This window comes from Oncorhynchus mykiss, chromosome 3 (genome assembly GCF_013265735.2).
Source record: "Oncorhynchus mykiss isolate Arlee chromosome 3, USDA_OmykA_1.1, whole genome shotgun sequence".
Taxonomy (NCBI): Eukaryota; Metazoa; Chordata; class Actinopteri; order Salmoniformes; family Salmonidae; genus Oncorhynchus; species Oncorhynchus mykiss.
The window spans coordinates 82,009,793-82,037,125 of record NC_048567.1 but is presented as its reverse complement, the minus strand read 5'-3'; the positions used below and the strand labels follow the sequence as shown (position 1 = coordinate 82,037,125).

The following is a 27,333-nucleotide window of genomic DNA, read 5'->3' as shown; positions in this document are numbered from 1 at the left end:
CAGACTCTCCTCTGTCAGACTCTCCTCTGTCAGTCTCTCCTCTGTCAGTCTCTTCTCTGTCAGACTCTCCTCTGTCAGTCTCTCCTCTGTCAGTCTCTCCTCTGTCAGTCCCTCCCTGTCTCTCTCCTCTGTCAGTCTCTCCTCTGTAAATCCCTCCCTGTCTCTTCCTCTGTCAGTCTCTCCTCTGTCAGTTTCCTCTGTCAGTCTCTCCTCTGTCAGTCTCCTTTGTCAGACTCTCCTCTGTCAGTCTCTCCTCTGTCAGACTCTCCTCTGTCAGTTGCCTCTGTCAGTTTCCTCTGTCAGTTTCCTCTGTCAGTCTCTCCTCTGTCAGTCTCTCCTCTGTCAGTTTCCTCTGTCAGTTTCCTCTGTCAGTCTCTCCTCTGTCAGTCTCTCCTCTGTCAGTCTCATCTGTCAGTCTCCTCTGTCAGTCTCTCCTCTGTCAGTCCCTCCCTGTCTCTTCCTCTGTCACAGTTTCTCAGCCCTCAATCTTTCCTTCTCTCTCCATATCTCTCTCACTCTAGCTCACTCTCTCTGTCCCTGTCTCTCTTACTCTCTCTCGCTCACTCTCGCTCACACTCTCACTCTCTCTCTCGCTGTCTCTGTCACTCTCTCTCCCTGTTTTTCTACCTGTCTCTCTCACTCTCTATCTCTCACTCACTGTCATTCTCACCATCACTCTCCCTTGTGTCAGAAGTAGGAGCATGTGTATAAGTGTGTTAGGACAGGTTGTTATTAGAGCATAGAGCTGTACTAGTGTGTTAGGACAGGTTGGTATTAGAGCATAGAGCTGTACTAGTGTGTTAGGACAGGTTGGTATTAGAGCATAGAGCTGTACTAGTGTGTTAGGGCAGGTTGGTATTAGAGCATAGAGCTGTACTAGTGTGTTAGGCCAGGTTGGTATTAGAGCATAGAGCTGTACTAGTGTGTTAGGACAGGTTGGTATTAGAGCATAGAGCTGTACTAGTGTGTTAGGACAGGTTGGTATTAGAGCATAGAGCTGTACTAGTGTGTTAGGACAGGTTGGTATTAGAGCATAGAGCTGTACTAGTGTGTTAGGACATGTTGGTATTAGAGCATAGAGCTGTACTAGTGTGTTAGGACAGGTTGGTATTAGAGCATAGAGCTGTACTAGTGTGTTAGGACAGGTTGGTATTAGAGCATAGAGCTGTACTAGTGTGTTAGGACAGGTTGGTATTAGAGCATAGATTTGTACTAGTGTGTTAGGACAGGTTGGTATTAGAGCATAGAGCTGTACTAGTGTGTTAGGACAGGTTGGTATTAGAGCATAGAGCTGTACTAGTGTGTTAGGACAGGTTGTTATTAGAGCATAGAGCTGTACTAGTGTGTTAGGACAGGTTGGTATTAGAGCATAGAGCTGTACTAGTGTGTTAGGACAGGTTGGTATTAGAGCATAGAGCTGTACTAGTGTGTTAGGGCAGGTTGGTATTAGAGCATAGAGCTGTACTAGTGTGTTAGGACAGGTTGGTATTAGAGCATAGAGCTGTACTAGTGTGTTAGGACAGGTTGGTATTAGAGCATAGAGCTGTACTAGTGTGTTAGGACAGGTTGGTATTAGAGCATAGAGCTGTACTAGTGTGTTAGGACAGGTTGGTATTAGAGCATAGAGCTGTACTAGTGTGTTAGGACAGGTTGGTATTAGAGCATAGAGCTGTACTAGTGTGTTAGGACAGGTTGTTATTAGAGCATAGAGCTGTACTAGTGTGTTAGGACAGGTTGGTATTAGAGCATAGAGCTGTACTAGTGTGTTAGGACAGGTTATAATTAGAGCATAGAGCTGTACTAGTGTGTTAGGACAGGTTGGTATTAGAGCATAGAGCTGTACTAGTGTGTTAGGACAGGTTGGTATTAGAGCATAGAGCTGTACTAGTGTGTTAGGACAGGTTGGTATTAGAGCATAGAGCTGTACTAGTGTGTTAGGACAGGTTGGTATTAGAGCATAGAGCTGTACTAGTGTGTTAGGACAGGTTGGTATTAGAGCATAGAGCTGTACTAGTGTGTTAGGACAGGTTGGTATTAGAGCATAGAGCTGTACTAGTGTGTTAGGACAGGTTGTTATTAGAGCATAGAGCTGTACTAGTGTGTTAGGACAGGTTGGTATTAGAGCATAGAGCTGTACTAGTGTGTTAGGACAGGTTGGTATTAGAGCATAGAGCTGTACTAGTGTGTTAGGACAGGTTGGTATTAGAGCATAGAACTGTACTAGTGTGTTAGGACAGGTTGTTATTAGAGCATAGAGCTGTACTAGTGTGTTATGACAGGCTGGTATTAGAGCATAGAGCTGTACTAGTGTGTTAGGACAGGTTGGTATTAGAGCATAGAGCTGTACTAGTGTGTTAGGACAGGTTGGTATTAGAGCATAGAGCTGTACTAGTGTGTTAGGACAGGTTGGTATTAGAGCATAGAGCTGTCCTAGTGTGTTAGGACAGGTTGTTATTAGAGCATAGAGCTGTACAAGTGTGTTAGGACAGGTTGGTATTAGAGCATAGAGCTGTACTAGTGTGTTAGGACAGGTTGGTATTAGAGCATAGAGCTGTACTAGTGTGTTAGGACAGGTTGGTATTAGAGCATAGAGCTGTACTAGTGTGTTAGGACAGGTTGGTATTAGAGCATAGAGCTGTACTAGTGTGTTAGGACAGGTTGGTATTAGAGCATAGAGCTGTACTAGTGTGTTAGGACAGGTTATAATTATAGCATAGAGCTGTACTAGTGTGTTAGGACAGGTTGGTATTAGAGCATAGAGCTGTACTAGTGTGTTAGGACAGGTTGGTATTAGAGCATAGAGCTGTACTAGTGTGTTAGGACAGGTTGGTATTAGAGCATAGAGCTGTACTAGTGTGTTAGGACAGGTTGGTATTAGAGCATAGAGCTGTACTAGTGTGTTAGGACAGGTTGTTATTAGAGCATAGAGCTGTACTAGTGTGTTAGGACAGGTTGGTATTAGAGCATAGAGCTGTACTAGTGTGTTAGGACAGGTTGGTATTAGAGCATAGAGCTGTACTAGTGTGTTAGGACAGGTTGGTATTAGAGCATAGAGCTGTACTAGTGTGTTAGGACAGGTTGTTATTAGAGCATAGAGCTGTACTAGTGTGTTATGACAGGCTGGTATTAGAGCATAGAGCTGTACTAGTGTGTTAGGACAGGTTGGTATTAGAGCATAGAGCTGTACTAGTGTGTTAGGACAGGTTGGTATTAGAGCATAGAGCTGTACTAGTGTGTTAGGACAGGTTGGTATTAGAGCATAGAGCTGTCCTAGTGTGTTAGGACAGGTTGTTATTAGAGCATAGAGCTGTACAAGTGTGTTAGGACAGGTTGGTATTAGAGCATAGAGCTGTACTAGTGTGTTAGGACAGGTTGGTATTAGAGCATAGAGCTGTACTAGTGTGTTAGGACAGGTTGGTATTAGAGCATAGAGCTGTACTAGTGTGTTAGGACAGGTTGTTATTAGAGCATAGAGCTGTACTAGTGTGTTATGACAGGCTGGTATTAGAGCATAGAGCTGTACTAGTGTGTTAGGACAGGTTGGTATTAGAGCATAGAGCTGTACTAGTGTGTTAGGACAGGTTGGTATTCGAGCATAGAGCTGTACTAGTGTGTTAGGACAGGTTGGTATTAGAGCATAGAGCTGTCCTAGTGTGTTAGGACAGGTTGTTATTAGAGCATAGAGCTGTACAAGTGTGTTAGGACAGGTTGGTATTAGAGCATAGAGCTGTACTAGTGTGTTAGGACAGGTTGGTATTAGAGCATAGAGCTGTACTAGTGTGTTAGGACAGGTTGTTATTAGAGCATAGAGCTGTACTAGTGTGTTAGGACAGGTTGGTATTAGAGCATAGAGCTGTACTAGTGTGTTAGGACAGGTTGGTATTAGAGCATAGAGCTGTACTAGTGTGTTAGGACAGGTTGGTATTAGAGCATAGAGCTGTACTAGTGTGTTAGGACAGGTTGGTATTCGAGCATAGAGCTGTACTAGTGTGTTAGGACAGGTTGGTATTAGAGCATAGAGCTGTCCTAGTGTGTTAGGACAGGTTGTTATTAGAGCATAGAGCTGTACAAGTGTGTTAGGACAGGTTGGTATTAGAGCATAGAGCTGTACTAGTGTGTTAGGACAGGTTGGTATTAGAGCATAGAGCTGTACTAGTGTGTTAGGACAGGTTGTTATTAGAGCATAGAGCTGTACTAGTGTGTTAGGACAGGTTGGTATTAGAGCATAGAGCTGTACTAGTGTGTTAGGACAGGTTGGTATTAGAGCATAGAGCTGTACTAGTGTGTTAGGACAGGTTGGTATTAGAGCATAGAGCTGTACTAGCGTGTTAGGACATGTTGATCTAACAGACCGACACATTTATTTTTAATAGTATTAAAGTTACATTCTGGTAATTAGAGAGCCGCAGACTGCAGCTCTAATTCCTCGACTCTCTCTAGAGCATTTAACAGACGGCAGCTCTAATTCCTCGACTCTCTCTGGAGCATTTAACAGATTGCAGCTCTAATTCCTCGACTCTCTCTAGAGCATTTAACAGACTGCAGCTCTACTTCCTCAACTCTCTCTGGAGCATTTATCAGACTGCAGCTCTAATTCATCGACTCTCTCTAGAGCATTTAACAGACTGCAGCTCTAATTCCTCGACTCTCTCTGGAGCATTTAACAGACTGCAGCTCTACTTCCTCAACTCTCTCTGGAGCATTTAACAGATTGCAGCTCTAATTCCTCGACTCTCTCTAGAGCATTTAACAGACTGCAGCTCTAATTCCTTGACTCTCTCTAGAGCATTTAACAGATTGCAGCTCTAAGACCTTGACTCTCTCTAGAGCATTTAACAGACTGCAGCTCTAATTCCTTGACTCTCTCTAGAGCATTTAACAGACTGCAGCTCTAATTCCTTGACTCTCTCTGGAGCATTTAACAGACTGCAGCTCTACTTCCTCAACTCTCTCTGGAGCATTTAACAGATTGCAGCTCTAATTCCTCGACTCTCTCTAGAGCATTTAACAGACTGCAGCTCTAATTCCTTGACTCTCTCTAGAGCATTTAACAGATTGCAGCTCTAAGACCTTGACTCTCTCTAGAGCATTTAACAGACTGCAGCTCTAATTCCTTGACTCTCTCTAGAGCATTTAACAGACTGCAGCTCTAATTCCTTGACTCTCTCTAGAGCATTTAACAGACTGCAGCTCTACTTCCTCAACTCTCTCTAGAGCATTTAACAGATTGCAGCTCTAATTCCTCGACTCTCTCTAGAGCATTTAACAGACTGCAGCTCTAATTCCTCGACTCTCTCTAGAGCATTTAACAGACTGCAGCTCTAATTCCTTGACTCTCTCTAGAGCATTTAACAGACTGCAGCTCTAATTCCTTGACTCTCTCTAGAGCATTTAACAGACTGCAGCTCTAATTCCTTGACTCTCTCTAGAGCATTTAACAGACTGCAGCTCTAATTCCCTGACTCTCTCTAGAGCATTTAACAGACTGCAGCTCTAATTCCTTGACTCTCTCTAGAGCATTTAACAGACTGCAGCTCTAATTCCTTGACTCTCTCTAGAGCATTTAACAGACTGCAGCTCTAATTCCTCGACACTCTTTAGAGCATTTAACAGATTGCAGCTCTAATTCCTCGACTCTCTCTAGAGCATTTAACAGACTGCAGCTCTAATTCATCGACTCTGTCTAGAGCATTTAACAGATTGCAGCTCTAATTCCTCAACTCTGTCTAGAGCATTTAACAGACTGCAGCTCTAATTCCTCGACTCTCTCTAGAGCATTTAACAGACTGCAGCTCTAATTCCTCGACTCTCTCTAGAGCATTTAACAGACTGCAGCTCTAATTCCTCGACTCTCTCTAGAGCATTTAACAGACTGCAGCTCTAATTCTTCGACTCTCTCTAGAGCATTTAACAGACTGCAGCTCTAATTCCTCGACTCTCTCTAGAGCATTTAACAGATTGCAGCTCTAATTCATCGACTCTGTCTAGAGCATTTAACAGACTGCAGCTCTAATTCTTCGACTCTCTCTAGAGCATTTAACAGATTGCAGCTCTAATTCATCGACTCTGTCTAGAGCATTTAACAGACTGCAGCTCTAATTCATCGACTCTCTCTAGAGCATTTAACAGACAGTAGCTCTAAGACCTCAACATCCACCATCCTGACCCACCATCCTGACCCACCACCCTGACCCACCATCCTGATCCACCATCCTGATCCCCCACCCTGATCCACCATCCTGACCCTCCATCCTGATCCACCACCTTGACCCACCATCCTGATCCACCATCCTGATCCACCATCCTGGTCCACCATCCTGACCCTCCATCCTGACCCACCACCCTGACCCACCACCCTGACCCACCATCCTGACCCACCACCCTGACCCACCATCCTGACCCACCACCCTGATCCACCACCCTGACCCCCCACCCTGATCCACCACCCTGACCCACCATCCTGATCCACCACCCTGACCCACCATCCTGACCCACCACCTTGACCCACCTCAATGGTTGAATGAGGCTACCCTCTCCTCTCTCATCATTTCCTTGTTCATCCCCTCTCTCTCCTCTCGCTCTCCTCTCTCATCATTTCCTTGTTCATCCCCTCTCTCTCCTCTCTCTCTCCTCTCTCATCAGTTTCCTCTTCCTCCTCTCTCTCTTCTCTCTCATCAGTTTCCTCTTCCTCCTCTCTCTCTCCTCTCTCATCAGTTCCCTGTTCATCTCCTCTCTCCTCTCTCATCAGTTCTCTGTTCATCTCCTCCTCTCTCTCTCCTCTCTCATCATTTCCTTGTTCATCCCCTCTCTCTCCTCTCTCTCTCCTCTCTCATCATTTCCTTGTTCATCCCCTCTCTCTCCTCTCTCTCTCCTCTCTCATAATTTCCTTGTTCATCCCCTCTCTCTCCCCTCTCTCTCCTCTCTCTCCTCTCTCTCCTCTCTCATCAGTTCTCTGTTCATCTCCTCCTCTCTCTCTCCTCTCTCATCAGTTCCCTGTTCATCTCCTCTCTCTCCCATTTCTCTCCTCTCTCCCCTCTCTCTCCTCTCTCTCCTCTCTCTCTCCTCTCTCATCAGTTCCCTGTTCATCTCCCCTCTCTCCTCTCTCTCTCCTCTCCCTCTACTCTCTCATCAGTTTCCTGTTCATCTCCTCTCTCTCTCCTCTCTCTCAATTTTCTATCCTCTATCTCCTCTCTCATCAGTTCCCTGTTCATTGTGTTCTTCTCAATACCTACCTATACTTTTGCTATTCTCATTATCCGTGCTCGTTCATTCATTAATGCCTTATTTGTGCCGTCATTTGTCTCTTCATTTTCTCCACGTTCTTCTCTCTCTAGTGTAAATAGAGGCTTAGAGAAGTTGGGAAACAACGTTGAGGTAATACATTTGTGTTTTACACACTCAGTGGAGTCACAGACTCAGGGCTGTATGTAGTTTCATATTTATTTTTTGAGCTGAACGGTGTGTACACATTTGAGGTAGGCTGGACATTCAGCTGTAGGGGAGAGTAGGGTATGTTGAGCCCCTTCTTTACATTCCGCATCACTACGTCAATATGTCATATTCATTCTAACAAGAACGTCTACAGATAGAGTATTTCAGGAGGTGTTGTGTATCCTGTGAAATAATCAGAATTCAAGTAAACATTACAGTTTTGAAAACATGGCTTGTCCCCCCAAGGGTATGTTGAGCCTAGGGACAGGGTATGTTGAGCCTAGGGACAGGGTATGTTGAGCCTAGGGACAGGGTATGTTGAGCCTAGGGACAGGGTATGTTGAGCCTAGGGACAGGGTATGTTGAGCCTAGGGACAGGGTATGTTGAGCCTAGGGACAGCAGGGTATGTTGAGCCTAGGGACAGCAGGGTATGTTGAGCCTAGGGACAGCAGGGTATGTTGAGCCTAGGGACAGCAGGGTATGTTGAGCCTAGGGACAGCAGGGTATGTTGAGCCTAAGGACAGGGTATGTTAAGCCTAGGGACAGCAGGGTATGTTGAGCCTAGGGACAGCAGGGTATGTTGAGCCTAGGGACAGCAGGGTATGTTGAGCCTAGGGACAGCAGGGTATGTTGAGCCTAAGGACAGGGTATGTTGAGCCTAGGGACAGGGTATGTTGAGCCTAGGGACAGGGTATGTTGAGCCTAGGGACAGCAGGGTATGTTGAGCCTAGGGACAGGGTATGTTGAGCCTAGGGACAGCAGGGTATGTTGAGCCTAGGGACAGCAGGGTATGTTAAGCCTAAGGACAGGGTATGTTGAGCCTAGGGACAGCAGGGTATGTTGAGCCTAAGGACAGGGTATGTTGAGCCTAGGGACAGCAGGGTATGTTGAGCCATGGGACAGGGTATGTTGAGCCTAGGGACTGCAGGGTATGTTGAGCCTAAGGACAGGGTATGTTGAGCCTAGGGACAAGGTATGTTGAGCCTAGGGACAGCAGGGTATGTTGAGCCTAGGGACATGGTATGTTGAGCCTAGGGACAGGGTATGTTGAGCCTAAGGACAGGGTATGTTGAGCCTAGGGACAGCAGGATATGTTGAGCCTAGGGACAGGGTATGTTGAGCCTAGGGACAGGGTATGTTGAGCCTAGGGACAGCAGGGTATGTTGAGCCTAGGGACATGGTATGTTGAGCCTAGGGACAGGGTATGTTGAGCCTAAGGACAGGGTATGTTGAGCCTAGGGACAAGGTATGTTGAGCCTAGGGACAGCAGGGTATGTTGAGCCTAAGGACAGGGTATGTTGAGCCTAGGGACAGGGTATGTTGAGCCTAAGGACAGGGTATGTTGAGCCACCTTGCGGTGAGATGTTCCACATCTACACATTTCTGTACTGAATTAAATATCACCACACCTTTGAAAAGTGCAGTTTGAGTTTGAGTGCATGATAAATTGCTGAAATACTATTACAGACAAAATATATGGGTTATGGTGTAACCCTTTGACTCAACTAACCCTTTGGCTCAGCTAACCCTTTGACTCAGCTAACCCTTTGGCTCAGCTAACCCTTTGTCTCAGCTAACCCTTTGGCTCAGCTAACCCTTTGGCTCAGCTAACCCTTTGACTCAGCTAAACCTTTGACTCAACTTACCCTTTGGCTCAGCTAACCCTTTGGCTCAGCTAACCCTTTGACTCAGCTAACCCTTTGACTCAACTAACCCTTTGGCTCAGCTAACCCTTTGGCTCAGCTAACTCTTTGACTCAGCTAACCCTTTGGCTCAGCTAACCCTTTGACTCAGCTAAACCTTTGACTCAACTTACCCTTTGGCTCAGCTAACCCTTTGGCTCAGCTAACCCTTTGACTCAACTAACCCTTTGGCTCAGCTAACCCTTTGGCTCAGCTAACCCTTTGGCTCAGCTAACCCTTTGGCTCAGCTAACCCTTTGGCTCAGCTAAACCTTTGACTCAACTAACCCTTTGGCTCAGCTAACCCTTTGGCTCAGCTAAACCTTTGACTCAGCTAACCCTTTGACTCAACTAACCCTTTGGCTCAGCTAACCCTTTGGCTCAGCTAACCCTTTGGCTCAGCTAACCCTTTGGCTCAGCTAACCCTTTGACTCAGCTAACCCTTTGACTCAGCTAACCCTTTGACTCAGCTAACCCTTTGACTCAACTAACCCTTTGGCTCAGCTAACCCTTTGGCTCAGCTAAACCTTTGGCTCAGCTAAACCTTTGACTCAGCTAACCCTTTGACTCAGCCAACCCCACTACCATAAACTGTTTACGTTGTGGCAAGTGTTGTCATGTGTTTGCTCTATATACAGGTAAATAAATTGTGTGTGTGTTTGTGTGTGTGTGTGTGTGTGTGTGTGTGTGTGTGTGCACGCGCGTGTGTGTCTGTCTGTGTGTGTGTGTGTGTGTGTGTGTGTGAGTGTGTGTGTGTGTGTGTGTGTCTGTGTCTGTGTCTGTGTGTGTGCGTGTGCGTGTGTGTGTGTGTAATTTAATGGTGACTTCCTTGTTTCTGATCCGGTTGCAGGACACTGACGTTCTGTGGACAGACTTCCATCAGAAGCTTGTGGATAATGCTTTGATATCCATGGACACATACCTGGGGCAGTTCCCTGATATTAAGGTAGGATCATACCTGGGGAAGTTCCCTGATATTAAGGTAGGATCATACTTGGGGCAGTTCCCTGACATTAAGGTAGGATCATACCTGGGGCAGTTCCCTGATATTAAGGTAGGATCATACCTGGGGAAGTTCCCTGATATTAAGGTAGGATCATACTTGGGGCAGTTCCCTGATATTAAGGTAGGATCATACCTGGGGAAGTTCCCTGATATTAAGGTAGGATCATACTTGGGGCAGTTCCCTGATATTAAGGTAGGATCATACCTGGGGAAGTTCCCTGATATTAAGGTAGGATCATACTTGGGGCAGTTCCCTGATATTAAGGTAGGATCATACCTGGGGAAGTTCCCTGATATTAAGGTAGGATCATACTTGGGGCAGTTCCCTGACATTAAGGTAGGATCATACTTGGGGCAGTTCCCTGACATTAAGGTAGGATCATACCTGGGGCAGTTCCCTGAATACCTGGGGCAGTTCCCTGATAATAAGGTAGGATCATACCTGGGGCAGTTCCCTGATAATAAGGTAGGATCATACCTGGGGCAGTTCCCTTATATTAAGGTAGGATCATACCTGGGGCAGTTCCCTGATATTAAGGTAGAATCATACCCGGGGCAGTTCCCTTATATTAAAGTAGGATCATACCTGGGGCAGTTCCCTTATATTAAGGTAGGATCATACCTGGGGAATTTCCCTGAATACCTGGGGCAGTTCCCTGATATTAAGGTAGGATCATACCTGGGGCAGTTCCCTGATATTAAGGTCGGATCGTCATCGTCGTACTCTCTTCCTAATGATCAGCTCTGATTCATACATACTGCCTACCGACCTGTTCTCATCAGGTGTGTGTTAGTCTTCCTCCCCCCACCCTCCCCCTCCTTCTCTGGAAAATAAAGTAATCTTCTTCTTCTTCAGTCTCGTATTGCAAAGCGTGACAGGAAGCTTGTGGACTACGACAGCGCCAGACACAACCACCTTTCGACCAATAAGGGGAAGAAAGGAAAGGATGGGAGCATCAAGATCACCAAGGTAACAGGACCTCTCCATCAATGGATATGTGGCCCTTTTAATAACATCAATCTGTTGTCTCCGTTTGCCAGTAATTTACTCAGAACTAAATATATCTGTTTAAAATGACACTCTCTCTCGCTCTCATCTCTCTCTCTCTCTCTCTCTCTCTCTCGCCCTCTCTTTCTCCCCCTATTATCTCACCCTCTCTCTATCTCACCCTCTCTCTATCTCCCTTTCTCTCTCTCAATCTCTCTCTCTCTCCTCCCTCCCTCTCTCCCTCTCCACCCCTCCCTCTCTCTCTCTCTCTCGCTCACTCTTTCTCCTCTCTCTTTCTCCTCTCTGTCTTCCCTCCCTCTTTATATATTATCCTCTCTCTTCCAATCTCCAGCCAGTGTCTCTGTTGGAGAGGGCCACTCCAGTTTGGGCTCAGGGCATCCTGTCAGCCCACAACATTGCTCAGAGTAACCTCTCTAGGAACCAGGTGGGTCCATCACCCTTGTCAACCACCCTGTCGACTAGTGCTTTCATGGGGATTTCAGAATGTAGTCTAGTATATAATCTGCCTGCAATAGTTTTAGACGTTTAGAAAGAGCCTCTATTTTCCACAGCTTCTTTCCCAAACACAAAACCTTTGTCTTCACACCAGGGAGTTCTGGTTTTCAAAATCAAATGAAAGATTCACTGAAAAACACACAGTGTGAATAAAACGTACAAATTATTGAGCATACAGTAGTTGGCCAGTCGTTGGTTGTTCACCTTCCTAATATTGAGTTGAACTCCCCCTTTTGCCCTCAGAACAGCCTCATTTAGCCAGGGCATGGACTCTACAAAGTGTCGAAAGCCTTCCATAGAGATGCTGGCCCATATCGACTCCAATGCTTCCCACAGTTGTGTCAAGTTGGCTGGATGTCCTTTGGGTGGTTGACCATTCTTGATACACACAGGAAACTGTTGAGTGTGAAAAACCCGGCAGCGTTGCAGTTCTTGGCACAAACTGTTGCGCCTGGTAGAGCAGGTGTTCATAATGCTTTATCCTCTCAGTGTGTAGTGTATTGGAACAGGAAGAGCAGGTGTTCATAATGCTTTATCCTCTCAGTGTGTAGTGTATTGGAACAGGAAGAGCAGGTGTTCATAATGTTTTATCCTCTCAGTGTGTAGTGTATTGGAACAGGAAGTGATGAAAATAATTATCAGTGCCTTGTGACAGATATTGTGTGTGTGTGTGTGTGTGTGTGTGTGTGTGTGTGTGTGTCTGTGTGTGTGCGTGTGCGTGTGTGTCAGGCGGAGGATGAGTTGGAGAGAGCTCAGAAGGTGTTTGAGGAGATTAATGAAGATCTTCAGGAGGAACTGCCCTCACTATGGAACAGGTACGTCTGGAATGGAACAGGTACATCTGGAATGGAACAGGTACATCTGGAATGGAACAGGTACATCTGGAATGGAACAGGTACATCTCACTATGGAACAGGTATGTCTGGAATGGAACAGGTACATCTGGAATGGAACAGGTACATCTCACTGTGGAACAGGTACATCTGGAATGGAACAGGTACATCTGGAATGGAACAGGTACATCTGGAATGGAACAGGTACATCTCACTATGGAACAGGTACATCTGGAATGGAACAGGTACATCTGGAATGGAACAGGTACATCTCACTGTGGAACAGGTACATCTGGAATGGAACAGGTACATCTGGAATGGAACAGGTACATCTGGAATGGAACAGGTACATCTCACTATGGAACAGGTACATCTGGAATGGAACAGGTACATCTGGAATGGAACAGGTATGTCTGGAATGGAACAGGTACATCTGGAATGGAACAGGTCCATCTGGAATGGAACAGGTACATCTCACTATGGAACAGGTACATCTCACTATGGAACAGGTACATCTGGAATGGAACAGGTACATCTGGAATGGAACAGGTACATCTGGAATGGAACAGATACATCTCACTATGGAACAGGTACATCTGGAATGCAACAGGTACATCTGGAATGGAACAGGTACATCTCACTATGGAACAGGTATGTCTGGAATGGAACAGGTACATCTCACTATGGAACAGGTACATCTGGAATGGAACAGGTACATCTCACTATGGAACAGGTATGTCTGGAATGGAACAGGTACATCTCACTATGGAACAGGTACATCTGGAATGGAACAGGTACATCTGGAATGGAACAGGTACATCTCACTATGGAACAGGTACATTTGGAATGTCTGGAATGGAACAGGTACATCTGGAATGGAACAGGTACGTCTGGAATGGAACAGGTACATCTCACTATGGAACAAGTACATCTGGAATGGAACAGGTACATCTCACTATGGAACAGGTACATCTGGAATGGAACAGGTGCATCTGGAATGGAACAGGTACATCTGGAATGGAACAGGTACATCTGGAATGCAACAGGTACATCTCACTATGGAACAGGTACATCTGGAATGGAACAGGTACATCTGTAATGGAACAGGTACATCTCACTATGGAACAGGTACATCTGGAATGGAACAGGTACATCTGGAATGGAACAGGTACATCTGGAATGGAACAGGTACATCTGGAATGGAACAGGTACATCTGGAATGGAACAGGTACATCTGGAATGGAACAGGTACATCTGGAATGGAACAGGTACATCTGGAATGGAACAGGTACATCTGGAATGCAACAGGTACATCTTACTATGGAACAGGTACATCTCACTATGGAACAGGTACATCTGGAATGGAACAGGTACATCTGGAATGGAACAGGTACATCTGGAATGGAACAGGTACATCTGGAATGGAACAGGTACATCTGGAATGGAACAGGTACATCTGGAATGGAACAGGTACATCTGGAATGCAACAGGTACATCTCACTATGGAACAGGTACATCTGGAATGGAACAGGTACATCTGTAATGGAACAGGTACATCTCACTATGGAACAGGTACATCTGGAATGGAACAGGTACATCTGGAATGGAACAGGTACATCTGGAATGGAACAGGTACATCTGGAATGGAACAGGTACATCTGGAATGGAACAGGTACATCTGGAATGGAACAGGTACATCTGGAATGGAACAGGTACATCTGGAATGGAACAGGTACATCTGGAATGCAACAGGTACATCTTACTATGGAACAGGTACATCTCACTATGGAACAGGTACATCTGGAATGGAACAGGTACATCTGGAATGGAACAGGTACATCTGGAATGGAACAGGTACATCTGGAATGGAACAGGTACATCTGGAATGGAACAGGTACATCTGGAATGGAACAGGTACATCTGGAATGGAACAGGTACATCTGGAATGGAACAGGTACATCTGGAATGGAACAAGTACGTCTGGAATGGAACAGGTACATCTGGAATGGAACAGGTACATCTGGAATGGAACAGGTACATCTGGAATGGAACAGGTACATCTGGAATGGAACAGGTACATCTGGAATGGAACAGGTACATCTCACTATGGAACAGGTACATCTGGAATGGAACAGGTACATCTGGAATGGAACAGGTACATCTGGAATGGAACAGGTACATCTGGAATGGAACAGGTACATCTGGAATGGAACAGGTACATCTGGAATGGAACAGGTACATCTGGAATGGAACAGGTACATCTGGAATGGAACAGGTACATCTCACTATGGAACAGGTACATCTGGAATGGAACAGGTACATCTGGAATGGAACAGGTACATCTGGAATGGAACAGGTACATCTGGAATGGAACAGGTACATCTCACTATGGAACAGGTATGTCTGGAATGGAACAGGTACATCTGGAATGGAACAGGTACATCTGGAATGGAACAGGTACATCTGGAATGCAACAGGTACATCTTACTATGGAACAGGTACATCTGGAATGGAACAGGTACATCTGGAATGGAACAGGTACATCTTACTATGGAACAGGTACATCTGGAATGGAACAGGTACATCTCACTATGGAACAGGTACATCTCACTATGGAACAGGTACATCTCACTATGGAACAGGTACATCTCACTATGGAACAGGTACATCTGGAATGGAACAGGTACATCTGGAATGGAACAGGTACATCTGGAATGGAACAGGTACATCTGGAATGGAACAGGTACATCTGGAATGGAACAGGTACATCTGGAATGGAACAGGTACATCTGGAATGGAACAGGTACATCTGGAATGGAACAGGTACATCTGGAATGGAACAGGTACATCTGGAATGGAACAGGTACATCTGGAATGGAACAGGTACATCTGGAATGCAACAGGTACATCTGGAATGCAACAGGTACATCTTACTATGGAACAGGTACATCTGGAATGGAACAGGTACATCTGGAATGGAACAGGTACATCTGGAATGGAACAGGTACATCTGGAATGCAACAGGTACATCTTACTATGGAACAGGTACATCTGGAATGGAACAGGTACATCTGGAATGGAACAGGTACATCTTACTATGGAACAGGTACATCTGGAATGGAACAGGTACATCTCACTATGGAACAGGTACATCTCACTATGGAACAGGTACATCTCACTATGGAACAGGTACATCTCACTATGGAACAGGTACATCTGGAATGGAACAGGTACATCTGGAATGGAACAGGTACATCTGGAATGGAACAGGTACATCTGGAATGGAACAGGTACATCTGGAATGGAACAGGTACATCTGGAATGGAACAGGTACATCTGGAATGGAACAGGTACATCTGGAATGGAACAGGTACATCTTACTATGGAACAGGTACATCTGGAATGGAACAGGTACATCTGGAATGGAACAGGTACATCTGGAATGGAACAGGTACATCTGGAATGGAACAGGTACATCTGGAATGGAACAGGTACATCTTACTATGGAACAGGTACATCTGGAATGGAACAGGTACATCTGGAATGGAACAGGTACATCTTACTATGGAACAGGTACATCTGGAATGGAACAGGTACATCTCACTATGGAACAGGTACATCTGGAATGGAACAGGTACATCTTACTATGGAACAGGTACATCTGGAATGAAATAAAAAATTAAATATATGTATTTGTCGCGTTCGATATTATAGACAATACTAGCTATACACTAAGACATGTCATTTCAATAAGGTTTATAAGAATTATTAGTAAAATCTCTCTCCCCCTTTCATCTCTTTTCTCCATATCCATACCCTCTCTCTGTCTCCATAGTCGTGTTGGCTTCTACGTTAGCACCTTCCAGAGTATGGCTGGCTTCGAGGAGAAGTTCCACAAGGAGATGGGGAAGGTGAGTCTGTTGTCCATCCCAATGAGATTTGGGAAGGTGAGTCTGTTGTCTGTCCCAAGGAGATTTGGGAAGGTGAGTCTGTTGTCCATCCCAAGGAGATTTGGGAAGGTGAGTCTGTTGTCCATCCCAAGGAGATGGGGAAGGGGAGTCTGTTGTCCATCCCAAGGAGATGGGGAAGGTGAGTCTGTTGTCCATCCCAAGGAGATGGGGAAGGTGAGTCTGTTGTCCATCCCAAGGAGATGGGGAAGGGGAGTCTGTTGTCCATCCCAAGGAGATGGGGAAGGTGAGTCTGTTGTCCATCCCAAGGAGATGGGGAAGGGGAGTCTGTTTTCCATCCCAAGGAGATTTGGGAAGGGGAGTCTGTTGTCCATCCCAAGTTAGTGGTGATGATGACTTACATGTTGGATATCGAAGATTTGATACCCCACCTCTCTCTCTCTCTCTCTCTCTCTCTCTCTCTCTCTCTCTCTCTCTCTCTCTCTCTCTCTCTCCCTCTCTCTCTCTCTCTCTCTCTCTCTCTCTCTCTCTCTCCCTCTCTCTGTTATACACACCTTGTGCAGCTGGACCAGAATCTGTACGATGTTCTTGTCAAACTGGAGAGGCAGGACATGTGTGGGTGAGTTTGTGTTATTGTATTTATACTTCTAATAAATATGATGTTTCCTCTTGTAATTTAATTCTAATCAGATAATTGTTTGTTGTTTTATTTTTAAAGTAAGACCTTGAAAAAGACACATTTCTGACTTATTGGCGTGATAGTGATAACAGATGGCTTGTTTGTAATGGCTTGTTTGTAAGAATAAAACTTTAAAAACTTTTACTATTTCTTGTGATGGAACTTAAATATAGTTATTTATTGTGTGTGCGCGTGTGTGTGTGTTAATGTGTGCGTGTGTGTGTGTGTGTATTAATGTGTGCGTGTGTGTGTGTGTGTGTGTGTGTGTGTGTGTGTGTGTGTGTGTGTGCGTATGTGTGTGTGTGTGTGTGTGTGTGTGTGTGTGTGTGTGTGTGTGTGTGTGTGTGTGTGTGTGTGTGTGTGTGTGTGTGTGTGTGTGCGTGTGTGTGTGTGTGTGCGTGTGTGTGTGTGTGTGTGCGTGTCTTCTGAAAGTAATCAAACCTCTTGACCTATTCCACATGTTGTTGTGTCTCTTGAGACAGCAGGTAGAGCTCCTAGAGCAGGAGCAGTAGAGATACTCTGAATGATCGGCTATAAAAAGCCAAACTGACATTTACTCCTGAGGTGCTGACTTGTGGCACCCTCGACAACTACTGTGATTATTATTATTTGACCCTGCTGGTCATTTATGAACATTTGAACATCTTGGCCGTGTTCTGTTATAATCTCCACCCGGCACAGCCAGAAGAGGACTGGCCACCCCTCATAGCCTGGTTCCTCTCTAGGTTTCTTCCTAGGTTTTGGCCTTTCTAGGGAGTTTTTCCTAGCCACCGTGCTTCTACACCTGCATTGCTTGCTGTTTGGGGTTTTAGGCTGGGTTTCTGTACAGCACTTTGAGACATCAGCTGATGTAAATACATTTGATTTGATTTGTTGCAACCTTTGAGGTTACTAGTCCAACACTCTATCCACTAGGCTACCTGCCACACAGTCAATTGTGGAACATAGATGTGTTATGCCCTTGATCAGTGGTAGTGGATCAGGCTATTTGAGGAACCAAAGGTCAATTGTGGTGTTTGATCAAATGTGTGGGGTGGAGAGGAGTGGGGTTTGGTTAGGGTGTCCTGTTAAAACAGTTTTGGTGTTGGAGGGTAGGGTTTTGGTTAGGGTGTTCCTGTTAAAACTGTTTTGGTCTTGGAGGGTAGGGTTTTGGTTAGGGTGTCCTGTTGAAACAGTTTTGGTGTTGGAGGGTAGGGTTTTGGTTAGGGTGTTCTGTTGAAACAGTTTTGGTGTTGGAGGGTAGGGTTTTGGTTAGGGTGTTCCTCTTGAAACAGTTTTGAATGGGGAGTCTTTTATTTGGAGTCTGGGTTCAAATCCAGCATTGTAATCAAACTGGTTGGGGGTATTTTAAGGCCTCTCAGATCATTCTGAGGAATCAACAAGCACTGGACTTCACAGTGCCTTGAAAGTCACAGTTTTATTTTTCAATCACTTTTGGTGTAATTTTCAAAACTTTTAGTCAATTGACTGAGTGCAACAAACAGATTCACCAAGTCTCTTGTTCATCTGCTTTTCAAAACGCAATATTCACTTTTTGTACAAATTTCTTGTCATGTCAACAATACAATTAACTATGGCTTAATCAAACTGCTCAAAACGGATAACGATATTGTCACGGTTTTCTGTATGGGAAAGAGAGTTGGACCAAAATGCGGCGTGTAGATTGCGATCCATGTTTATTTAAACTGAAGCAACACGAATCTAAATGCAAACACTACAAAACAATAAACGTAATAAAAACCGAAACAGCCTAATACTGGTGCACATAAACACAGAACAAGGACATCAGGACACTAAGGACAATCACCCACAAAACACCCAAAGAATATGGCTGCCTAAATATGGTTCCCAATCAGAGACGACGATAAACACCTGCCTCTGATTGAGAACCACTTCAGACAGCCATGGACTTCACTAGAACACCCCACTAAGCTACAAACCCAACACACCCCATACAAAAACCCATGCCACACCCTGGCCTGACCAAATAAATGAAGATAAACACAAAATACTTCGACCAGGGCGTGACAGATATAGTTAGTGTCTAGTTAACCTATATAGTTTGATAACTGATAACCTCACAAATGTATCTGTTTGGCATACATTTTAGTATGAAGGTGGAGGTAAATACTACATCAGAATGTCCCCTGGGGCAGAATGTCCCCTGGGGCAGAATGTCCCCTGGGGTAGAATGTCCCCTGGGGCAGAATGTCCCCTGGGGCAGAATGTCACCTGGGGTAGAATGTCCCCTGGGGTAGAATGTCACCTGGGGTAGAATGTACCCTGGGGTAGAATGTCCCCTGGGGCAGAATGTTCCCTGGGGTAGAATGTCACCTGGGGTAGAATGTCCCCTGGGGTAGAATGTCACCTGGGGCAGAATGTTCCCTGGGGCAGAATGTTCCCTGGGGCAGAATGTCCCCTGGGGTAGAATGTCACCTGGGGCAGAATGTCACCTGGGGCAGAATGTCACCTGGGGCAGAATGTCACCTGGGGTAGAATGTCCCCTGGGGTAGAATGTCACCTGGGGTAGAATGTCCCCTGGGGCAGAATGTCACCTGGGGTAGAATGTCACCTGGGGCAGAATGTCACCTGGGGCAGAATGTCACCTGGGGCAGAATGTCACCTGGGGTAGAATGTCACCTGGGGTAGAATGTTCCCTGGGGCAGAATGTCACCTGGGGTAGAATGTCACCTGGGGTAGAATGTCACCTGGGGTAGAATGTCACCTGGGGTAGAATGTTCCCTGGGGCAGAATGTTCCCTGGGGCAGAATGTTCCCTGGGGCAGAATGTCCCGTGGGGCAGAATGTCACCTGGGGTAGAATGTCACCTGGGGCAGAATGTCACCTGGGGCAGAATGTCACCTGGGGTAGAATGTCACCTGGGGTAGAATGTTCCCTGGGGCAGAATGTCACCTGGGGTAGAATGTCACCTGGGGTAGAATGTCACCTGGGGTAGAATGTTCCCTGGGGCAGAATGTTCCCTGGGGCAGAATGTTCCCTGGGGCAGAATGTCCCCTGGGGCAGAATGTCCCCTGGGGCAGAATGTTCCCTGGGGTAGAATGTCCCCTGGGGCAGAATGTCACCTGGGGTAGAATGTCCCCTGGGGCAGAATGTTCCCTGGGGCAGAATGTTCCCTGGGGCAGAATGTCCCCTGGGGCAGAATGTTCCCTGGGGCAGAATGTCACCTGGGGCAGAATGTCACCTGGGGCAGAATGTCACCTGGGGCAGAATGTTCCCTGGGGCAGAATGTTCCCTGGGGCAGAATGTTCCCTGGGGCAGAATGTCACCTGGGGCAGAATGTCCCCTGGGGTAGAATGTCACCTGGGGTAGAATGTCCCCTGGGGCAGAATGTTCCCTGGGGCAGAATGTTCCCTGGGGCAGAATGTCACCTGGGGCAGAATGTTCCCTGGGGCAGAATGTCACCTTGGGTAGAATGTCCCCTGGGGTAGAATGTCACCTGGGGTAGAATGTCCCCTGGGGTAGAATGTCACCTGGGGTAGAATGTCCCCTGGGGCAGAATGTCACCTGGGGTAGAATGTCACCTGGGGTAGAATTTCACCTGGGGCAGAATGTCACCTGGGGCAGAATGTCCCCTGGGGCAGAATGTTCCCTGGGTAGAATGTCCCCTGGGGCAGAATGTCACCTGGGGTAGAATGTTCCCTGGGGCAGAATGTCCCCTGGGGTAGAATGTCACCTGGGGTAGAATGTCCCCTGGGGTAGAATGTCCCCTGAGGTAGAATGTCACCTGGGGCAGAATGTCACCTGGGGCAGAATGTCACCTGGGGCAGAATGTTCCCTGGGGCAGAATGTTCCCTGAACTGTTCCACAATAACCCTACTTCTGATGATCTGTCCTACATATATACTATATGAAGATATTTCTCAACGTGCTCACAACTTGCCATTGGATACAAATGATAAAAATGTCAAATTATAGACATTCCTCTCTCTCTCTCTCCCCTTTCCTTCTCCTCTGTCTCTAGTGAGCTCCCCAGAGGAGCAAGTCCAGCCAATCACACTCTGAGTCCAGCCGTACCGCCTCCCATCCCTAAGTCCCCCTCCAAGGTATTGTAGCACACACACACACACACACACACACAACCACATATGCAAAACACACACACACATACACACACATACAAACACACACGTGGCACTCTGGAAATTGTTGCTGCAAGTCTTTGGGAAAGTTTTTCAAGGCAGGCACAGATAGACGTTCACGCGGGCCAGATACAAAAACCCACACATGCACCTTTTTATAGTTTAGAGAGAACAACAGACAACAGATCAGGGGCGGACTGGGAAAATAATTTGACCCTGGCATTTTTTACACACCAGCCTACATCATTGGGCAAGCAGCCTCAACTCCGTGCTCTGCTGTCACTCTGTGCTTCTTCTTGTTCTCTGTCTGTCTGCCTGCCTGTCCGCTTAACGTAAACTACTGTTCTATGTCTGTCTGTCTGCTTAATGTAAACTACTGTTCTCTGTCTGTCTGTCTGCTTAATGTAAACTACTGTTCTCTGTCTGTCTGTCTGCTTAATGTAAACTACTGTTCTCTGCCTGTCTGTCTGCTTAATGTAAACTACTGTTCTCTGTCTGTCTGTCTGCTTAATGTAAACTACTGTTCTCTGCCTGTCTGTCTGCTTAATGTAAACTACTGTTCTCTGTCTGTCTGTCTGCTTAATGTAAACTACTGTTCTCTGCCTGTCTGTCTGCTTAATGTAAACTACTGTTCTCTACCTGTCTGTCTGCTTAATGTAAACTACTGTTCTCTGTCTCTCTGTCTGCTTAATGTAAACTACTGTTCTCTGTCTGTCTGTCTGCTTAATGTAAACTACTGTTCTCTGCCTGTCTGTCTGCTTAATGTAAACTACTGTTCTCTGTTTGTTTGTCTGTCTGTCTGTCTGTCTGTCTGTCTGTCTGTCTGTCTGTCTGTCTGTCTGTCTGTCTGTCTGTTTAATGTAAACTACTGTTCTCTGTCTGCCTGTCTGCTTAATATAAACTACATGATACTGTAAATGTCCTCATTAACAGGGCAGACTGTCCAGGTAGTGGAGCCAGAAGCATTCCCGTCTTAGTAGGACGTTATCAATGTCCCCACCCCTACAGTGTCCCCACCCCTACAATGTCCCCACCCCTACAGTGTCCCCACCCCTACAGTGTCCCCACCCCTACAGTGTCCCCACCTCTAGAGTGTCCCCACCCCTACAGTGTCCCCACTCCTACAGTCTCCCCACCCCTACAGTGTCCCCACCTCTACAGTCTCCCCACCCCTACAGTCTCCCCACCCATACAGTGTCCCCACACCTACAGTGTCCCCACCCCTACAGTCTCCCCACCCCTACAGTGTCCCCACCCCTACAGTGTCCCCACCCCTACAGTCTCCGCACCCCTACAGTGTCCCCACCCCTACAGTGTCCCCACCCCTACAGTCTCCGCACCCCTACAGTGTCCCCACCCCTACAGTGTCCCCACCCCTACAGTGTCCCCACCCCTACAGTGTCCCCACCCCTACAGTCTCCGCACCCCTACAGTGTCCGCACCCCTACAGTGTCCCCACCCCTACAGTCTCCGCACCCCTACAGTGTCCCCACCCCTACAGTGTCCCCACCCCTACAGTGTCCCCACCCCTACAGTCTCCGCACCCCTACAGTGTCCCCACCCCCACAGTGTCCCCACCCCTACAGTGCATGGGAACCTTCTCTATCACAATCAACTTGAGTGTTGTAATGTCGTTATTTAATTATGAGGAAGTGCTTGTCAACAGGACACTGTTGATCATTTCAAAGAATGCATGACTTTATGTTCGGTGATGCGGACCTTGAGTAGTCACTTAGTTTTCCCCCACATAGCTGAGCCCGCACTTTAGTGAATAAACATGTGATGAAACACAGGTGGTTTATGCTGCGGATATTGAGGGTTAATATTTCTGTGTTATTTAGGTGTTTAAGACAATTTATGCTCTGGTGCAATTGATGCACATCTGATTTTGGACCCGTGTGAGATCGTGTGGTTCTCCCATATGGCAAACGAGGAAGGGTCTTTGAAAACATGTTTTCATTTGGAATCCGACGTCAATATGTTTATTTACAATGTTCTTAACTGCTGGAGAGCGAGGTGTAAAGGTAGAAGGGAAAACACACAAATGTTTTGTCGTGGAAAGTACCACCAGGGACTCAAAAGTCAAACTTATATTAATCATTCATTATTATCAGCAAGCTGGAAAGGTGCCAACAAACGTAATGCACCATAGTACACGTTAGTTCTCTTATATACTGCTGACACAGTTCCTGTGTATCCGTATGATTTACACTATTCGTTATTCATCATTAATTCATCAGTAACGTTTGGTTCCTGCATGTGACTGACCGAGGCTTCTTCTCTCCAAGCTGAGACCTTGAAAACTGAGATACCCCTTTCGGTTCTCAAAGCAATGTTCTGGGCGTACTGCCAAATTGCTTATACTGATAGTGAGGACTTCTCCCAGGCACGATCAATCAGTCACTTGCATGAACCCAGTTGAATTGGTTATTAGAAAAGCACAAATAACATTTCCCTCTTATCACTCTGTGATAATTGTCGTTACATTTAAGCTTTAGATTATAGCTTCTATCAAAAGGAGGTTCTGTACTTCTATTAGAATAAGTGAATTCAACACATACAGTGACCTTTTCCACATGTTGTTACATTACATCCTTATTCTTAAATTGTTTTTTCCCCCTCATAAATCTACATAAGGTACTCTATAATGACAAAGCAAATACTGTTTTTAGGATTTTTTTTGTAATTGTATATAAAAAAAACAACTGAAATATCACATTTACATGTTTACATGTATGTACTAGACCTTTTACTCAGTACTTTGTTGAAGCGCCTTTGGCAGTGATTACAGCCTCCAGTCTTCGTGGGTATTTTTTTATTTTTTTTATTTCACCTTTATTTAACCAGGTAGGCCAGTTGAGAACAAGTTCTCATTTACAACTGCGACCTGGTCAAGATAAAGCAAAGCAGTGAGACAATAAACAACTAGAGAGAGTTACACATGGAGTAAACAACCATACAAACAACAACACAGAGTTACACATGGAATGAACAAACATACAGACAATAACACAATAGAAAAATATATATACAGTGAGTGCCAGTGTAGTAAGATTAGGGAGGTAAGGCAATAAATAGGCCATAGAGGTGAAATAATTACAATTTAGCAATTAATCAATCAATCAATCAATCAATCAATCAATCAATCAAATTTATTTTATATAGCCCTTCGTACATCAGCTGATATCTCAAAGTGCTGTACAGAAACCCAGCCTAAAACCCCAAACAGCAAGCAATGCAGGTGAAGAAGCACGGTGGCTAGGAAAAACTCCCTAGAAAGGCCAAAACCTAGGAAGAAACCTAGAGAGGAACCAGGCTATGTGGGGTGGCCAGTCCTCTTCTGGCTGTGCCGGGTGGAGATTATAACAAAACATGGTCAAGATGTTCAAATGTTCATAAATGACCAGCATGGTCGAATAATAATAAGGCAGAATAGTTGAAACTGGAGCAGCAGCACAGTCAGGTGGACTGGGGACAGCAAGGAGTCATCATGTCAGGTATTCCTGGGGCATGGTCCTAGGGCTCAGGTCAGTTGAAACTGGAGCAGCAGCACAGCCAGGTGGACTGGGGACAGCAAGGAGTCATCATGTCAGGTAGTCCTGGGGCATGGTCCTAGGGCTCAGGTCCTCCGAGAGAGAGAAAGAGAGAAGGAGAGAATTAGAGAACGCACACTTAGATTCACACAGGACACCGAATAGGACAGGAGAAGTACTCCAGATATAACAAACTGACCCTAGCCCCCCGACACATAAACTACTGCAGCATAAATACTGGAGGCTGAGACAGGAGGGGTCAGGAGACACTGTGGCCCACTCCGAGGACACCCCCGGACAGGGCCAAACAGGAAGGATATAACCCCACCCACTTTGCCAAAGCACAGCCCCCACACCACTAGAGGGATATCTTCAACCACCAACTTACCATCCTGAGACAAGGCTGAGTATAGCCCACAAAGACCTCCGCCACGGCACAACTTAAGGGGGGGGGGGGGCGCCAACCCAGACAGGATGACCACATCAGTGACTCAACCCACTCAGGTGACGCACCTCCTCCAGGGACGGCATGAGAGAGCCCCAGTAAAACACTGGAGTGATAGATGTGCAGATGATGATGTGCAAGTAGAGATACTGGGGTGCAAAACAGCAAAATAAATAACAATATGGGGATGAGGTAGTTGGATGGGCTATTTACAGATGGGCTATGTACAGGTGCAGTGATCTGTGAGCTGCTCTGACAGCTGGTGCTTAAAGCTAGTGAGGGAGATATACGTCTCCAGCTTCAGTAATTTTTGCATTTCGTTCCAGTCATTGGCAGCAGAGAACTGTAAGGAAAGGTGGCCAAAGGAGGAGGTGGCTTTGGGGATGACCAGTGAAATATACCTGCTGGAGCGCGTGCTACGGGTGGGTGCTGCTATGGTGACCAGTTAGCTGAGATAAGGTGGAGCTTTACCTAGAAAATACTTATAGTGACTAGACTACATCCAGAGAGCCCCAGTAAGCCAGCGACTTAGCCCCTGTAATAGGGTTAGAGGCAGAGAATCACAGTGGAAAGAGGGGAACCGGCCAGGCAGAGACAGCAAGGGCGGTCCGTTGCTCCAGAGCCTTTCCGTTCACCTTCACACTCCTGGGCCAGACTACACTCAATCATACGACCCACTGAAGAGATGAGTCTTCAGTAAAGACTTAAAGGTTGAGACCGAGTTTGCGTCTCTGACAACAGCGGGACCTTATATTGACAGGTGTGTACCATTCCTAATCATATCCAATCAAATGACTTTACCACAGGTGGACTCTAAGTTGTAGAAATATCTCACGGATGATCAATGGAAACAGGATGCACCTGATTCAATTTTATATCGACAGGTATGCCTTTCCAAATCATGTTTAATCAATTTAGATTACCTAAGGTGGACTCCAATCAAGTTGTAGAAACATCTCTAGGATGATCAATGGAAACAGGATGCACCTGATTCAATTTTATATCGACAGGTATGCCTTTCCAAATCATGTTTAATCAATTTAGATTACCTAAGGTGGACTCCAATCAAGTTGTAGAAACATCTCTAGGATGATCAATGGAAACAGGATGCACCTGATTCAATTTTATATCGACAGGTATGCCTTTCCAAATCATGTTTAATCAATTTAGATTACCTAAGGTGGACTCCAATCAAGTTGTAGAAACATCTCAAGGATGATCAATGGAAACAGGATGCACCTGAGCTCAACTCAAAGTCTCATAGCAAAGGGTGTGAATACTTATGTAAATAAGTTATTTTTGTTTTACATGAATAAATGTGCAAACAGTTCTAAAAACCTGTTTTCGCTTTGTCATTATGGCCTACTCATAATATTATTATTATAATATTATGATATTATAATATTGTGTGTAGATTGATGAGGAAAATGTTTTATTTGATACATTTTAGAACAAGTCTGTAACGTAGCAAAATGTGGAAAAAGGGAAGGGGTCTGAATACTTTCCGAATGCACTCTAAAGCCAGACACTTCATCCTTTCAAACCCTTCACTCTGGTTTGTATAATCTAAAATTACCCAATCAAGCTCTCTGTCTGTAAGGTTACCTGCTTTGGTCCACATGGCATAGTCTTAGCCCTGTCTGGTAACAATACACAAACCCAACAATCTGATACATTCAGCAGTGCAGAGACATTACTAGCTATTCGTAAGAAAGTGTTTGGGAAAACTTCAATCCATTTAGAGTAACTGTCAACCATTACCAACATATGTTTTTTCCTTTTACAGGCAGTTATGTGAACAGAAATCTATTAGCGTTTTTACCATAGGGCCCCAGGGGACTGGTAATTCCCCCTTTGGAATCGCGTCCCAAAAAAATTCAATTATTCATACCTCCCAAACGTCCAAATGTGCCTGTTTGAGGTCATGGAGTACCACTCATTTTCACTGGTGGCTTATCTATTTGTCCACAGGAAGCTCATCTTTAACCCAAACACCAGATGGCAGCCTCTAATATAATCAGTCCCTGTTCGTCATGTGACCTTCCATTGAAACATTTACTTCTTCAAATTACTAAAATATGTCATTATTAGAGCGCTATCTGAAACCCACTAATATTGCCATTCACTACTGTTCTATTCATACAGGGGTTTAGATATTTACACTGGTGTTAAATCTAACAGCATATTGGAGAACAGTACTCTCTCCTTTCATAT

At 45.6% G+C, this 27,333-nt stretch overlaps 1 protein-coding gene and 2 long non-coding RNA genes across 5 annotated transcripts in view; all 3 read left to right on the top strand.

Annotated features, from left to right (window-relative positions):
* The window catches only part of LOC110510426 (myc box-dependent-interacting protein 1-like), a 46,649-nt gene that overhangs the window by 3,574 nt on the left and 15,742 nt on the right, over positions 1-27,333 (top strand). For 2 of the 3 annotated variants that reach the window (XM_036975331.1, XM_036975330.1), the window contains exons 5-11: positions 9,964-10,059; positions 10,975-11,088; positions 11,459-11,551; positions 12,352-12,437; positions 16,291-16,366; positions 16,927-16,982; positions 21,024-21,105. In XM_036975331.1, coding sequence (XP_036831226.1) covers positions 9,964-10,059; positions 10,975-11,088; positions 11,459-11,551; positions 12,352-12,437; positions 16,291-16,366; positions 16,927-16,982; positions 21,024-21,105 — 603 coding nt within the window. Of the gene's footprint in view, positions 1-7,334; positions 7,375-9,963; positions 10,060-10,974; positions 11,089-11,458; positions 11,552-12,351; positions 12,438-16,290; positions 16,367-16,926; positions 16,983-21,023; positions 21,106-27,333 lie in introns of all 3 variants that reach the window. The other variant, XM_036975332.1, reaches the window with a different exon arrangement.
* Positions 13,403-13,847, top strand: LOC118964333. Its single transcript, XR_005051398.1, has 3 exons — positions 13,403-13,421; positions 13,502-13,522; positions 13,744-13,847. It is a non-coding gene; the product is annotated as an uncharacterized LOC118964333 (long non-coding RNA).
* LOC118964332 lies at positions 13,946-14,291 on the top strand. Its single transcript, XR_005051397.1, has 3 exons — positions 13,946-13,966; positions 14,007-14,027; positions 14,188-14,291. It is a non-coding gene; the product is annotated as an uncharacterized LOC118964332 (long non-coding RNA).